Source organism: Rhinoraja longicauda, chromosome 13 (genome assembly GCF_053455715.1).
Source record: "Rhinoraja longicauda isolate Sanriku21f chromosome 13, sRhiLon1.1, whole genome shotgun sequence".
Classification (NCBI taxonomy): Eukaryota; Metazoa; Chordata; class Chondrichthyes; order Rajiformes; family Arhynchobatidae; genus Rhinoraja; species Rhinoraja longicauda.
In genome coordinates, this window is record NC_135965.1 from 31313782 (window position 1) to 31326978 (window position 13197).

Genomic DNA, 13197 nt, shown 5'->3' on the forward strand with positions numbered 1-13197 from the left:
GCATGACAGTCTGTGCTGCTGCTTCATTGCTCCAGGAATCCCACTCAATCCTGTTTTGATTCAGTGCGTTCTCCCTGGATACAGCTCTCTCCCACATCAGAAAGACGTGTAGGTAGGTTAGTCGGTTTCTCTAAATTACCCATTCATTAGTAGTAAGAGGCAAAATAATTAAGGGGGAGTTGATAGGCAAACAAATAAGTTGCTGGATGTACAGTGACATGAGGGGAAAATGAAACTGATGGGATTGCTCTGCTGGGAGCTTATAAAGATCTCAAGGGCCGAATGGCCACCTTCTATGCTATAGAATGCAAGATAGCAAGTACCATCTGCAAATTGCCCAAATGCTAACAGGGCTTACAAATACATATGCACATAAACATGTAGGCAACACTTTGGGAATCAAAATCCAGCTTCAACAGCTAATATGTGACAAACCTGTGATGCTTTCCCAGAGATCTTTCCACCTTCCCAGATTCGACACTCCAGACATAGAGAGTTCCATCTGAAGACCCTGCAGCGATGAACCTTCCGTCTGGGCTGAAGAGAGAAGGTATTCACATATAATTTGAATTGGCTGTTGACTTTGGATTCCCATGAATACATCTCAAGCAATATTTCACAATGTGTGGGAAACCACACGGGGTTGAATCAAATTATTTGAGAGACACTGACATTTATTTTCCTCTCTTTCAATGAAAACTTCATGGGGATTTACAAGGATAAGAACTACAGCAGCGTAGTGATCGTTACAACATTACCAATCCAAAGAAAACAAATTAATGCTGAAAAATGTAAATTCCGTTCAGAAAAGTTAAATTTAAAAAAAAATTAAATGACTTAAGCAAAAGTGACCAGAAAGCCATGCCAGAAAAATTAACTCACTGGTGTCCTTCAGGGAAGAAAATAGGGAATGTTTACTGAGTGCAGACAGCACCAACCTTGCTCATCCTTACGGGGATTGGGCATGGTTAGGCAAAACACACAATTGAAGGAAAAAGAGGAAGTTTGGCTACTGAAAATCGGTTTGGGTTTCCTGTATTCATTAATCACCAGTGCAATAACATAATTGTTTTGAAACATCCAATAGACCCTCAAATAATTTCAACTGTTTCTGGTGTATAATGTAAGCAGTTCACTGCATTTCCATTAATAGTAACTGAAAAACATAAGTTAACATTTTCCTTCAAATTGTTCAAATGTCTGTATGATGCAAAGTATATCCCCAAATAACCGGGTGACAGACAGACTGCTGCCTCGCCAAAGGTCTGTCTGTCCTTTCTTCTTTTTGTTATTTTTACTATGTGTTAAAAAGTATGTTTTAGTGTTTCATGGTTTGTTTTATGTGGGGGGAGGGGGAAACTTTTTTTCAATCTCTTACCTCAACGGAGATGCGATTTCTTTCTGTATCGTATCTCCGTCCGCACTGCGGCCTAACATTGTGTAGTTGGCGGCCTTTCCTGGAGACCGACGGGCGCTCCAAGCCGCGGGACTTTAACATCGTGAAGCCCGTGGTCTCTGGTAAGAGGAGGCCAACTCAGGAGCTCCATGTGGTGGAGAGAGTTTCAATCGCCCCAACGTGGGAGTTTCGATCACCCCAACGGGGGCTTCGATTGTCGGCTGCGGGGGCTTTGATTGCACCGACTGCGGAAGGTTTGACTGCCCCAACCGCAGGAGAAGAACGAGGAAGAAGATTTAACTTTATTGCCTTCCATCACAGTGAATGTGGAATCCACTGTGATGGATGTTTATGTTAACTTTTATGTGGTTGTGTGTCTTGTTGCTTTTCACTTAGTATGGCTGTATGGTAACTCAAATGTCACTGTACCTTAATTGGTACATGTGACAATAAACTTTCCTTGAAACCTTGAAATGACCAGTGTAATCAAATCTCAGATCCCAGATCCATCCACAATACCACTAAGCTTTACCACCAGACACTAGTTTTGGTTGGAGGCACAAAATAAAGGATAAATACTGGTTTCTAAACTAGGAGCAAAAGGTAAACTAAACGGAGGGCCGCCATTCTATTATATCTTTGGAAAAATGATACAAATACAACCGTGATAAGTGATTTTTCGTTTTGTGGGGGGAGTGTTGGGCAAGAAAAGATAGAAAAGCTAGTGGTGGGAGCTCAATAGTACTTCTTGTCACATGTACCTAGGCACAATGAAATTATGCAGACAGCTCAGTAAAAATCTTACTATACACAAGCACAAGAGTGTGAGATTAGTAGATTAGACTGAGGCAGTACATGAGAATCTCCATGATTCCGGCACCCTTCAAATTTAAAGTTGTTAAGAATGTTAGCCTTAACTTGGCCATAAAGACCAGTTGTCCTTTATGTCATCCAAAGTTTCATAGGCAGCTCATTGCGAAATAACATTGAAGGCACGGCACTATCAAACATGTAGTGCTTCAGTCTCTACTGCCCAGATGAATGCCAGATGGTGGTAATTACCTAAACGTTATTCTTGTCCAGTCTGATCCACACTTGAATCCTTGTGAACTGTACAGAAAAAAAGCATGTAGTCAGAAGCAATAGGGGAAGGATCCACATCAACTGTATGGGCAAGGAAGATAGTCACCAAACAACTATCTGACTCAGACAGGGAGATATCAGCTGCACAAGAAAGGTGAGAGAAGACCATAGTGTAGGAAAAAAAACTGTAGATGCTGGTTTAAATCAAAGGTAGACACAAAATGCGGGAGTAACTCAGTGGGTCAGGCAGCATCTCAGGAGAGAATGGGTGTCATTTCGGATCGAGACCCTTCTTCAGACCAATTCTGAGACAACAATTCTGGAATATAAACAGTTCACCAATACAGATTCCTAGATGGAAACACAGATGAAAACATGCAAGCGGCCTTACATTGTAATTTCAATTATAAGCAAGAGAACAGACACGCAATGCATCATAAATTTGGGTATGCATAGACATGGAGTTCCAGATATAAACAGGATGACAAATACCAATTGACATTTATAAAGAAGTGAAACCTTGGCTGACCCACACAATTACCTGAAAGACTGTTTCGTCATATTTGTACGCAGATCAATGATCTTTAATACGTCATCTCTGGAGCAGGTAAGCAGTTCCGTGTGGTCTGGGCTGAGATCGAGCGCCGTGATACGACCCTGTAGCTCCACTTCTTTCACAATGCTTTCCGTCCTAAGGCAGAGTAGATGCAAAATATTACCATGCATATAAAATAATCTCAGCACAGTACATATCCAGAGATATCGAAAACTTAAGATGTCTCACAGACAATTCCATTCAGTAATGAAGCTTGCATTGTGTTCTATATTGCGGAAATAAAAGGGCAGTATTCATAAAGACTCTTCAATTCACCCGTCTCAAATCCAGTACATCTCAGTTGCCTTTAAATATGTAAATCTCCATTAAGATTTTGGAGAATATATGCACTCGGCAACACTAATTCCTGAGCAGTATGCTCTATATATCTAATGTAGATATAACAATCTGTGCCCTTCCTTGCTCTAAGCTCAAGCCCGTAGTCCTGTTTTTATAGCCAGTGGTAAATTCAAATATTTTTCAGAGGATCTTCTCTTAAGGGCCAGGAACAACATTTCCATTAGATTTTTCACGCTCAAACTAAACACATTGGAAAAACAATGCAATTCTGGCCATAATCCGATCTAAACCATCTCACCTGATGTCCCAGAAGCGAATTTTCTTGTCAAAGTGCCCACTCATAACACACTGTTCAGTGCAAACAATATCATTGCAGCTGGAGCCAGCAAACACCGTTTTTATGCCTGGAAGAGAGGGTCAACATTGATTAATTAAGTGGAAATCAGAATATTAAACTTCAAAGTCATTTTCGCTATTTTTAAACCAGTTTGAGTTTACTTTCACAGATCCAAATCTACTATAAGAAAATAACTGCAGATGCTGGTACAAATCGATTTATTCACAAAATGCTGGAGTAACTCAGCAGGTCAGGCAGCATCTCGGGAGAGAAGGAATGGGTGACGTTTCGGGTCGAGACCCTTCTTCAGACTGATGTCGGGGGTGGGACAAAGGAAGGATATAGGTGGAGACAGGAAGATAGAGGGAGATCTGGGAAGGAGGAGGGGAAGGGAGGGACAGAGGAGCTATCTGAAGTTGGAGAAGTCGACGTTCATACCACCGGGCCGCAAACTGCCCAGGCGAAATATGAGGTGCTGCTCCTCCAACTTCCGGCGGGCCTCACCATGGCACTGGAGGAGGCCCATGACAGAGAGGTCAGACTGGGAATGGGAGGGGGAGTTAAAGTGCTGGGCCACCGGGAGATCAGTTGCGTTAATGCGGACCGAGCGCAGGTGTTCAGCGAAGCGATCGCCGAGCCTGCGCTTGGTTTCGCCGATATAGATAAGTTGACATCTAGAGCAGCGGATGCAATAGATGAGGTTGGAGGAGGTGCAGGTGAACCTCTGTCTCACCTGGAAAGAATGTTTGGGTCCTTTGATGGAGTTGAGGGGGGAGGTAAAGGGACAGGTGTTGCATCTCGTGCGGTTGCAAGGGAAAGTGCCCGGGGTTAGGGTGGTTTGGGTAGGAAGGGACGAGTGGACCAGGGAGTTGCGGAGGGAACGGTCTCTGCGGAACGCAGAGAGGGGAGGGGATGGGAAGATATGGCCAGTGGTGGGGTCCTGTTGTAGGTGACGGAAATGTTGGTGGATAATATGTTGGATCCGCTGGCTGGTGGGGTGGAAGGTGAGAACGAGGGGGATCCTGTCCTTGTTGCGAGTGTGGGGATGGGGAGCAAGAGCGGAGCTGCGGGATGTAGAAGAGACCCTAGTGAGAGCCTCATCTATAATGGAGGAGGGGAAGCCCCGTTTTCTGAAAAACGAGGACATCTCGGAAGCCCTAGTGTGAAACACCTCATCCCGGGCGCAGATGCGGCGTAGACGGAGGAATTGGGAGTAGGGGATAGACTTTTTGCAGGGGACCGGGTGGGAAGAAGTGTAGTCCAGATAGCTGTGCGAGTCGGTGGGCTTGTACATCAAAGTAACACACGCCAAGGTTATTGTTCCTTCTATAATACAAATTACATCCAGGCAGATGCATAAGAAGCATCTTGGAAAAGTTATAAAGCACTGTGCCCCAAGCATCACTAACATACCAATCATCTGCACATATTTTTGAACCGTAGATCCAAGTCCCTTCTGACTGTTTCACTGAAGAGTTATCTCCCTTAATTATTACACTGTACATTGTTCACCAGGCCCCTACCTGCCTCATGCAAACAACTGGGAATTATTGATGTGCAAGTCATTGCCTTGCTCAACAATTAGATGTAGTAGAGGAGGATAAAGAAAGAAGAAACCTTTAACCCCAATTGACTGTCTCTAGTTAATACTTCACTCCAAGTTATAACAAACAGCCTTGGCAAAAAGAAAATGGACAATGTCAAAAATCCAAATGGAAATTCCTGGTCATACATGCAGGCTATGACAAAGGTTAGGTTCATATTAGGTGTCATAAGCCTTCTGGACTTTGCTGGTGACTTTTCTCTTGACACATTTTTGCATGTCATACCATTAATTTCATTTCATCTGCAGTTTCTAATTTGGCCCTCCCTTCAGGGATAATATTCCACTAGCATTGATGATCACAACTTGCCTTTCAATAGACTGGGTTATTGAAGGCAGGATCAGAACTTATTGCCAAGCGCCAATTCCCCTTGAACTGGAGATGCCAGCTCGGCCATGTCAGAGAATAAATCTAGTCACGCACAAGACAGACAAGGTAAGGGCATCTGATTACCTTCCCCCCTCCCGCAAAAAAGAAACCATATATTCACAGGAACACCACTTTGACGCTAAATCTTATTTAAATTTCAAGCTAATTATTAAAATGAATTAAAATCTTAAGAAGCCAGGGTGATATTTGAATTAAAGCATAACAAAGTGTTGTAGGAACTCAGCGGTACGTGTAGCATCTGTGAAGAGATTGGACAGATGAGATTTTGGGTCGGGACTCATCTTCAGTCTCATCGCTCCAGATGAATCCAGGCCTCTGGATTACCATTGCAGAAACAAATACCATCCAATTAAATTGCTGGAGTGTCACAATTCAGTTTAGGAACTTTGGCTGCTTTTTCTACTCTCTATCCCAAGTTTGGTTCCAATCGTCAAATATGGTTCAGGTGGGGATATAAGGGGGGATCTTTTTTACCCAAAGAGTAGCAAATACATGGAAACCACTGACAAAGAGTGGTGGAAGCTGTGTCACTGACAACATACAAATGTCTAGATGAGTTCTTAAATTGCTTAGGCACAGAAGGCTGCAGACCATATGCTGGAGGATTAAAATTATAATGGATGGCGGACAAACTGGACTGTTTCCATTCTAGTGTGACTCCAAAAATGATTGGGACTGAAATCTATGACACCTGGTTGTTTTCGTCCATCGCTGTAGTCACTCAGCTGCGGAACTCGCTTATTTCCAGTCAGTTTCAAATCAGAGCATTCCTTGGACTGTGACTGCTCTGGAAGGGCAAGTCCTGATGTTCCTTTCTCCTTAATATTGCCCTTACTTACAGATTTTACGGCTCAAATCCCAGAGTTTGAGAGTCCGATCATGGCTGCCCGATACTATACGGGCATTGTCCAGAAGAAACTTTGCGGAAAGCACCTTCCCACTGTGTCCTGTTAATGTGTGCTGTTGTGGAATGAGAAGAAACAATGAATCACGTCAGATTTATATTTAATGTTTAGAATCGTACAATTCTACTCATACAGGACTGATTTTTTTAAAGAAATGCAGATATCTTTGGTAAATACCATAATTTATGCAATGCAGATCACTGCAGCACAGGAACCAGCCCTGCAGCCCACCAGATCTGACTGTGCCGACTGTGATGCCAACCTAACAGACCTATCTGCCAACACATGGTCCGCATCCCTCGCATTCCCTGCATGTGTTTATCTAAATGCCTCTTAAATGTTGCAATTGCTTCTGGACTCAAAGTAGGAAAGTGTCCAAGTACAAAGTACCAAGTCCATGCTACATGTAGAACATGACACATGCAAACAAGAAAACTAACAAGGCGACAGATATATGTCTGTCAGAGGTCCAAGACTTCCTCTTCGTACAAGGTCTTGATCTGAGGTCTCAGTTTAAAGTTTGCAGTCAGGCAACAGAGGCAAATCCCATAACACCAAACACTCCTGACGAACCTACTGTGTCAAATGCTGACTGCAGAGATGCTCAAAATGTCTCAATGTGCTCTAAAGCAGCAGCATCAATTACTGTCAGGAACCCCTGTATCCATACAGCAAGCCTCCAGCTGGATAGAAAATGCAGGGTTTCCTACGAGTGAGGATGTGAGAATAATGCCCTGAGCAGTCAGACCTTTTACCTCTCATCACTGACCTCTACATGTTACTTCAGCAAGCCCATAAACATATACACATCTTTGGACAGAGCAAGTTTAAATAAATTAATCAGTTTTGGTGCATACTTTAGAAAGTCTGTCAACCACTAAAGACGTACAGGGAACATGTACAGTTGGCAGGTTGTGAACAGAAATTGAAAGTTATAAATGTGTGATTATTTACTGGCAAAACTATCTATTGACTAGTTGGCAATGCCCTCTTCTTCAGAAGCCAGGTAGGATTATCCTTTGAACTTTACATTCAAATTCAATCTCATCATGTTCCAGGTGCAGAGAGGGTGCACACTAAGCCAGCTGCACAGGTTTACACAGATACAGGCCTTCTAGGTCACAGCACGCTGAGGAGGGGTTTCAATAATTTCTACTTACCCGTAGTCGCGAATCATCCACCGTCCAAATTCTGCTAGCAAAGTCATTGGAGGCTGCAAGCAGATATGCTCCCTAAAACAAATATTTCTTTTGATTTAGTATTGTACAATTGAATTGAGCTACTGAGTAGAAAAAAATGACTGAAGTGCAGCTGGACTAGACAGCCCAAGTTGGAGAGGGATTGGACAAACAGAACTGTTTTCCCTGGGGCGAAGGAGGCTGAGGGTTTACCTTCTGAAGGTTCATAAGATAATGGGCACACACAGGGTCGATGATCCCTGTCTTTTGCCCAGGTTAGGAGTGTTGAAATAAAAGGACATAGGTTCAAGGTGAGAAGGGAAGATTTAAAGGGGGACTGAGAAGCAATTTATTCACACAAAGGGTGGTGGGTATACGCAATGAATTGCCAGAGGAGTGGGACGAGGCAGGCACAATTACAACATTTAAAAGACATTTGGATAGATACATGCAGAGGAAACGTTTAGAGGAAAATAGGCCAAACACTGGCGGAAGGATTAAGATAGGTATCGTAATTGTCATGGACGAGCTGGGCACAAAGATCAGTTTCCCTGCTGTATCTGCTTTACAGGCAAGGTCAATTCAACCAGGACAGCAGAACTGTTTTCAGAACTTAAGAGCAAAGTCTGTGGAGATTTCCAAAATCAGTTACGACACTGGTTACAAGCAGAACAAAGCACACTTGACAATGACCTATATAAACTGCCCTCAATTACATACTGGAGTTAGCCACACAAGGTCATCCTCTACACTGCTTCATTGAAAATATCCGTGTTCTTCGGGGTCTTCCACATTAAGCTAACTTTTTGTCAGTTGAAAGTTAACACAGATAATGGATAATGACAGGATTAGGCTCTTTCATTATGCTGCCAATGTAAAATAGATCTAGACAGTTCCTTGAGATCAAAATTGAGAAACATGTACTCAGTTAATGCATATGAAGATTGCTTAAATCCTTGGAAAATTCACTTGAGGGATTACAGGGAATGAAGGTGGAATGTCTTTTTTGGGGAAAAAAAGCATCTCAGCTTTGGTAAACATCAAGTAAAGTCACAAAGTAGATGAACTCTCACTTACTGTGCTGTCAAATTCAAGACTGGTAATTCCAGCATTACTGCCAGCTAGAGAGCTCTTCAGTTCACATCTTCCTACAGGGAACAAACAGCAGCATGTCAGTATCCAGCATGTACTGTCATGAGGTATTTATTCACAAAATGCTGGAGTAACTCAGCAGGTCAGGCACCACATCTTGAAAAGTTGCTCCCCCTCTGTGATTTCTCCTGCCCTCCTACTCCACAACCACATCTTGAAAGGTTGCTCCCCCTCTGTGATTTCTCCTCCCCTCCTACTCTACGACCACATCTTGAAAAAATGCTGCCTGACCTGCTGAGTTACTCCAGCATTTTGTGAATAAATACCTTCGATTTGTACCAGCATCTTCAGTTATCTTCTTATATGTACTGTCATGAAACCTTGTGCTTAGGCTGCCAGATTTCAGTGCTGGGAATGTGTTAATTCAGCTCATCATTAGGCCCTCCCCAGGCTACATACAGTGTGGCTTTGATAGAGTTAGGTTCCCAGTATGATGCCTCAAAGAAACTAATTCTACTACAACTGGATTCAAAGTCTTGGGTTTGGCAGCCGGACATCAAATTGACGATTCAGCCTGAATCCATGACCAAGGGCAGCCTCGAGCATAGGGACATCTCATTTATTTCATTGCCTCACAAATGAAGAATGAACACGAGCAGTAAAGTTGCGGGTGAAAGGCGAGAACTTGAGTGAGGATCAAAAAAGGGAACGGAAGAACTTAGAAATAATAACATTTATCACCACCAGCAAAAGGTCCCACAGCTTTTGTTCCTAAGCACTGGATCAACCTCCAAAGCAATCTTCTAAATCTCAGATATTGGCTTCCAGAAAATGGATATATTTTCATTAGGATCATGAACAAAATGTTCTAAACAAATTACTTAGTGGATTCAAGTGTTTCACACTGTGGCATTTGCATGCAAGTACTGGGCAAGAAGCCCAATTACAGATAGAGCCATCAATATTTTTCCATTATTTAAATTTCACATGTACTTCACTCTTTAAATGGAGGTCTCAGCTTGAAAACTTGCAGTCATGCACCAGAGGTAAATCCCCACAATACCCAAAGCTCCTGGGCTGCCAGTTTTGTGTGATGCCCATTATGAAGACACTCTAAATTCCTCTTTGAGAATGTCAACTAAATCAGTGGCACAGTTACTGTCAGGAAGTCTACTACCATCACAGCACACCTTGAGCAGGATGGGAAAGATAGGATCTCCTGGGAGCTAGCTGGCTTGTGGGCATTTAATAAAGTGCTATCGGACCTTTTACTTATCATCATTGACCTCATTACTTTATACATTTATGAAGATACACTTGCACAAGGGAACAAATGTTAGTAATAGTCTGCATCAAATACCTTGTTGATAAACACACAAGATTCTGTTGACCAGGCAGGAAGTACGTAGCTCGCATTCAGAGTCCGGAAAGGATGTGTAAGTATTACGCAGGAACTATTCAGCTGGGTTTCTCGACCACTACTTAGGGTGTTCATTTGACAAAGATGAATGAGGACAGCATCAAGACCAGATGTAAGATTTAAAAGACCAGATGCAACATGGAGAAGCAGCGTTTAGTTTTTATGCACCACATATATGGAACAAACTCCCAGAAAACTGCAGGTCCGCTGCAACTCTCAGTTCTTTTAAATCGAGGCTGAAGACTATTCTGTTTGACGCTGCCTTTTATCAAATCAAATAATTATTCATTTCTTTCACCGCACTGTAACTTTTAATTTTGTATTTTATACCTATCTTATTCTATTTTAGCTTGGTTTTTTTTTCTATTCTCTTTAATGACTGTTTTTAATTGCTTTTAACTGCTCTTTAATGTTTTTTGCAAAGCACTTTGAATTGCCTGGTTGCTGAAATGTGCTATATAACTAAACTTGCCCAGCAACCCCACCCAGTGACAGGATAGTCAACTGGCTCACACACCAGACAATCAATCGCACTCAGTACATGGAAAAAGCTTGGTGGGAACCCTCCCTAAAAGGAGTCATCGCTTAGAGGGAAGAATCAGGAAAAAGCAGCTGGGTTCTCAAGGATTATATCATGTTAAGCGAGCAAAATAAATACACGAGAAGACGTCAATATCAATGAATAAGAAATACAGAGCACCTTAGAGCACCATAAAAACATAATAAAAACAGTAAAGTGGGCCCAGGAAACAGAATCAGGGGGTGCTCTATTAAATTCACTATTAGATTGAAATGAATCAACCCTCCAAACAGCATACACTCTAAATCAAAGTTTTGTTTACACTTACCCGAGGAGATCTCCCACAGTTTAACCTTTCTGTCTGTCCCACCAGTCACCACTATTCGGGACCTTGGGCTAAATTTGACTGCATTCACCTCTCCATCATGAGCGTCCTGATAAATAAAATCCAGAGATAAGGTCAGAAAAAAAACCCATTGAAAAAACTCATCAAATCACTTTCTTAAGGGGTTTAGGTACGAGAATTGTACCACAGCCGAATATAAAATTACAACATGGAAAGGAAGGAATAATTACAACTACTTGAGCAAGTTTCAGAAGCTCGAGGAGAAAGGCTAAATGAACACTACTACTTTGCACCAATACAGTACTGACCAAGCTGTAGGAGCCTAGCCAGACCAATCCAAAATTGTCTGCTCTTTCACATTTACTCCACATGGGTCTGCCAATGTTGACACTTGACAATGTAGCAAATCCTAGTCAACAATCTTAGGGTGGCACATTAGCACAGTGATGGAGTTGCTGCCTTACAGCGCCAGAGGCCCAGATTTGATCCTGATTACAGGCGCTGTCGGTACGGAGTTTGCATGTTCTCCCTGTGACCGCGTGGGTTTTAATGGATGCTTGGTTTCCTCACACGTTACAAAGACGTGCAGGTTTGTAGGTTAATTGGCTCCTGTAAAGTGTGTAGGATAAAACGAGTGTAAGGTTGATTGCTGGTCGGGTTGACTCTGGAGGATGAAGGGCCTGTTTCCATATTGTATCTCTAAGACTAAAACTTAATACTGTTCAACGCATCCTTAATCTCAGTTTGTCAAAGCTATATTTTCTATGGGTAACTTACAACTGAACATCACACAGACCCGTCAGGAAATCATAGGTGTCGCATCCTACTGATGACATCTCAATGTGCAGCGATTGACCTTTCAGTGCAGCAATGTGAGAAAACTGCAATTATGAAGTTTCAATGCAATGTTAATAGAAGCTGATGAAACATGATGGTGGGCCATGTGGTCAATGCCAGCAAGTTATTAGGTGATCTTCACCTTCAATTCTATATTGCTGCACAATCTACATATCCCTCGATTCCTTTAGCTTCCAGAAATCCACTGATCTCAATCTTGACTATACACAACTAAGCATGCACACCCTTCCGAGGTAGAGAATTCCAAAAGTACACACCCATTCAAATAAATTTCAATTCAGTCCTGCAAGTATGACCTTGAGGCTGAAGCAAGTATGGAAAATTACAACAGCATCAGTACCAAAATCTGAGAATCTTATATTTCAATGAGAACCACCGATTCCTCATAAGGCGCAGTCTCCTCAATCAATTCTGCATGTCAACTTTCTGTAATCAGTGTTATATTCATCTGCTACCATCCATTTACATCCCTTCATGACCTATTTAATTCTCCTCCTACTTAGCTATTATTAGAAAGCTTGCTTAAATCCAAGACATTGAGAAGGATTACAAATAGTCGAGACCCATGCACTGATTCTTGTGGCATTATTTGAGTTTTATCCCACCAATTCTAAAATTACCCATTTATTTTAACACTTTATTTCCTGTTTGTTAAACTAATCTCAAAACCGCACCTAAGTCCCCATTTGATCTCCTGACTGCATGTTAAATATCTGTTGTAAAGAGTTCTTTTTACTGACTTGTCTCAATTATCCATCCACCAACACAGTTAATTTGGTCATTTTTCTCACTGTTGCGAGGCAGTAATTGGCTGCTATGTTTCTTATATTTAAACAGTGACAATGCTAATGAAGTACTTTATGATTGTAATCTGGTTTTGACTCTTTTTTTGTCAGAGTAAATTATGAAGGCAAATTTTACATACACAGTCAATAGGTGTAGGGGTAGGCCATTCAGCGCTTTGAGCCAGCACCGCCATTCAAAGTGATCATGGCTGATCATCCACAATCATTACCCCGTTCCTGCCTTCTCCCAATACCCCTTGATTCCACTAACCCCAAGAGCTCTATCTAACTCTCTTTTGAATGCATCCAGTGAATCAGCCTCCACTGCCTTCTGAGGCAGAGAAATCCACAAATTCACAACTGTGTGAAAATGTTTTTCCTCGCCTCA

General features: G+C 42.1%; 1 protein-coding gene and 2 non-coding genes across 4 annotated transcripts in view; all 3 read right to left on the reverse strand.

Moving 5' to 3' along the window:
* The window catches only part of atg16l1 (ATG16 autophagy related 16-like 1 (S. cerevisiae)), a 34703-nt gene that overhangs the window by 4680 nt on the left and 16826 nt on the right, over positions 1-13197 (reverse strand). For both annotated transcript variants that reach the window (XM_078410726.1, XM_078410725.1), the window contains 8 exons: positions 11149-11254; positions 8866-8936; positions 7771-7842; positions 6545-6665; positions 3673-3778; positions 3021-3170; positions 2459-2506; positions 436-537 (listed from right to left, as the gene is read on the reverse strand). In XM_078410726.1, coding sequence (XP_078266852.1) covers positions 436-537; positions 2459-2506; positions 3021-3170; positions 3673-3778; positions 6545-6665; positions 7771-7842; positions 8866-8936; positions 11149-11254 — 776 coding nt within the window. The remainder of the gene's footprint in view (positions 1-435; positions 538-2458; positions 2507-3020; positions 3171-3672; positions 3779-6544; positions 6666-7770; positions 7843-8865; positions 8937-11148; positions 11255-13197) is intronic.
* LOC144599731 (small Cajal body-specific RNA 6) lies at positions 7115-7380 on the reverse strand. Its single transcript, XR_013548031.1, has one exon.
* On the reverse strand, positions 9891-10167 carry LOC144599730 (small Cajal body-specific RNA 6). Its single transcript, XR_013548030.1, has one exon.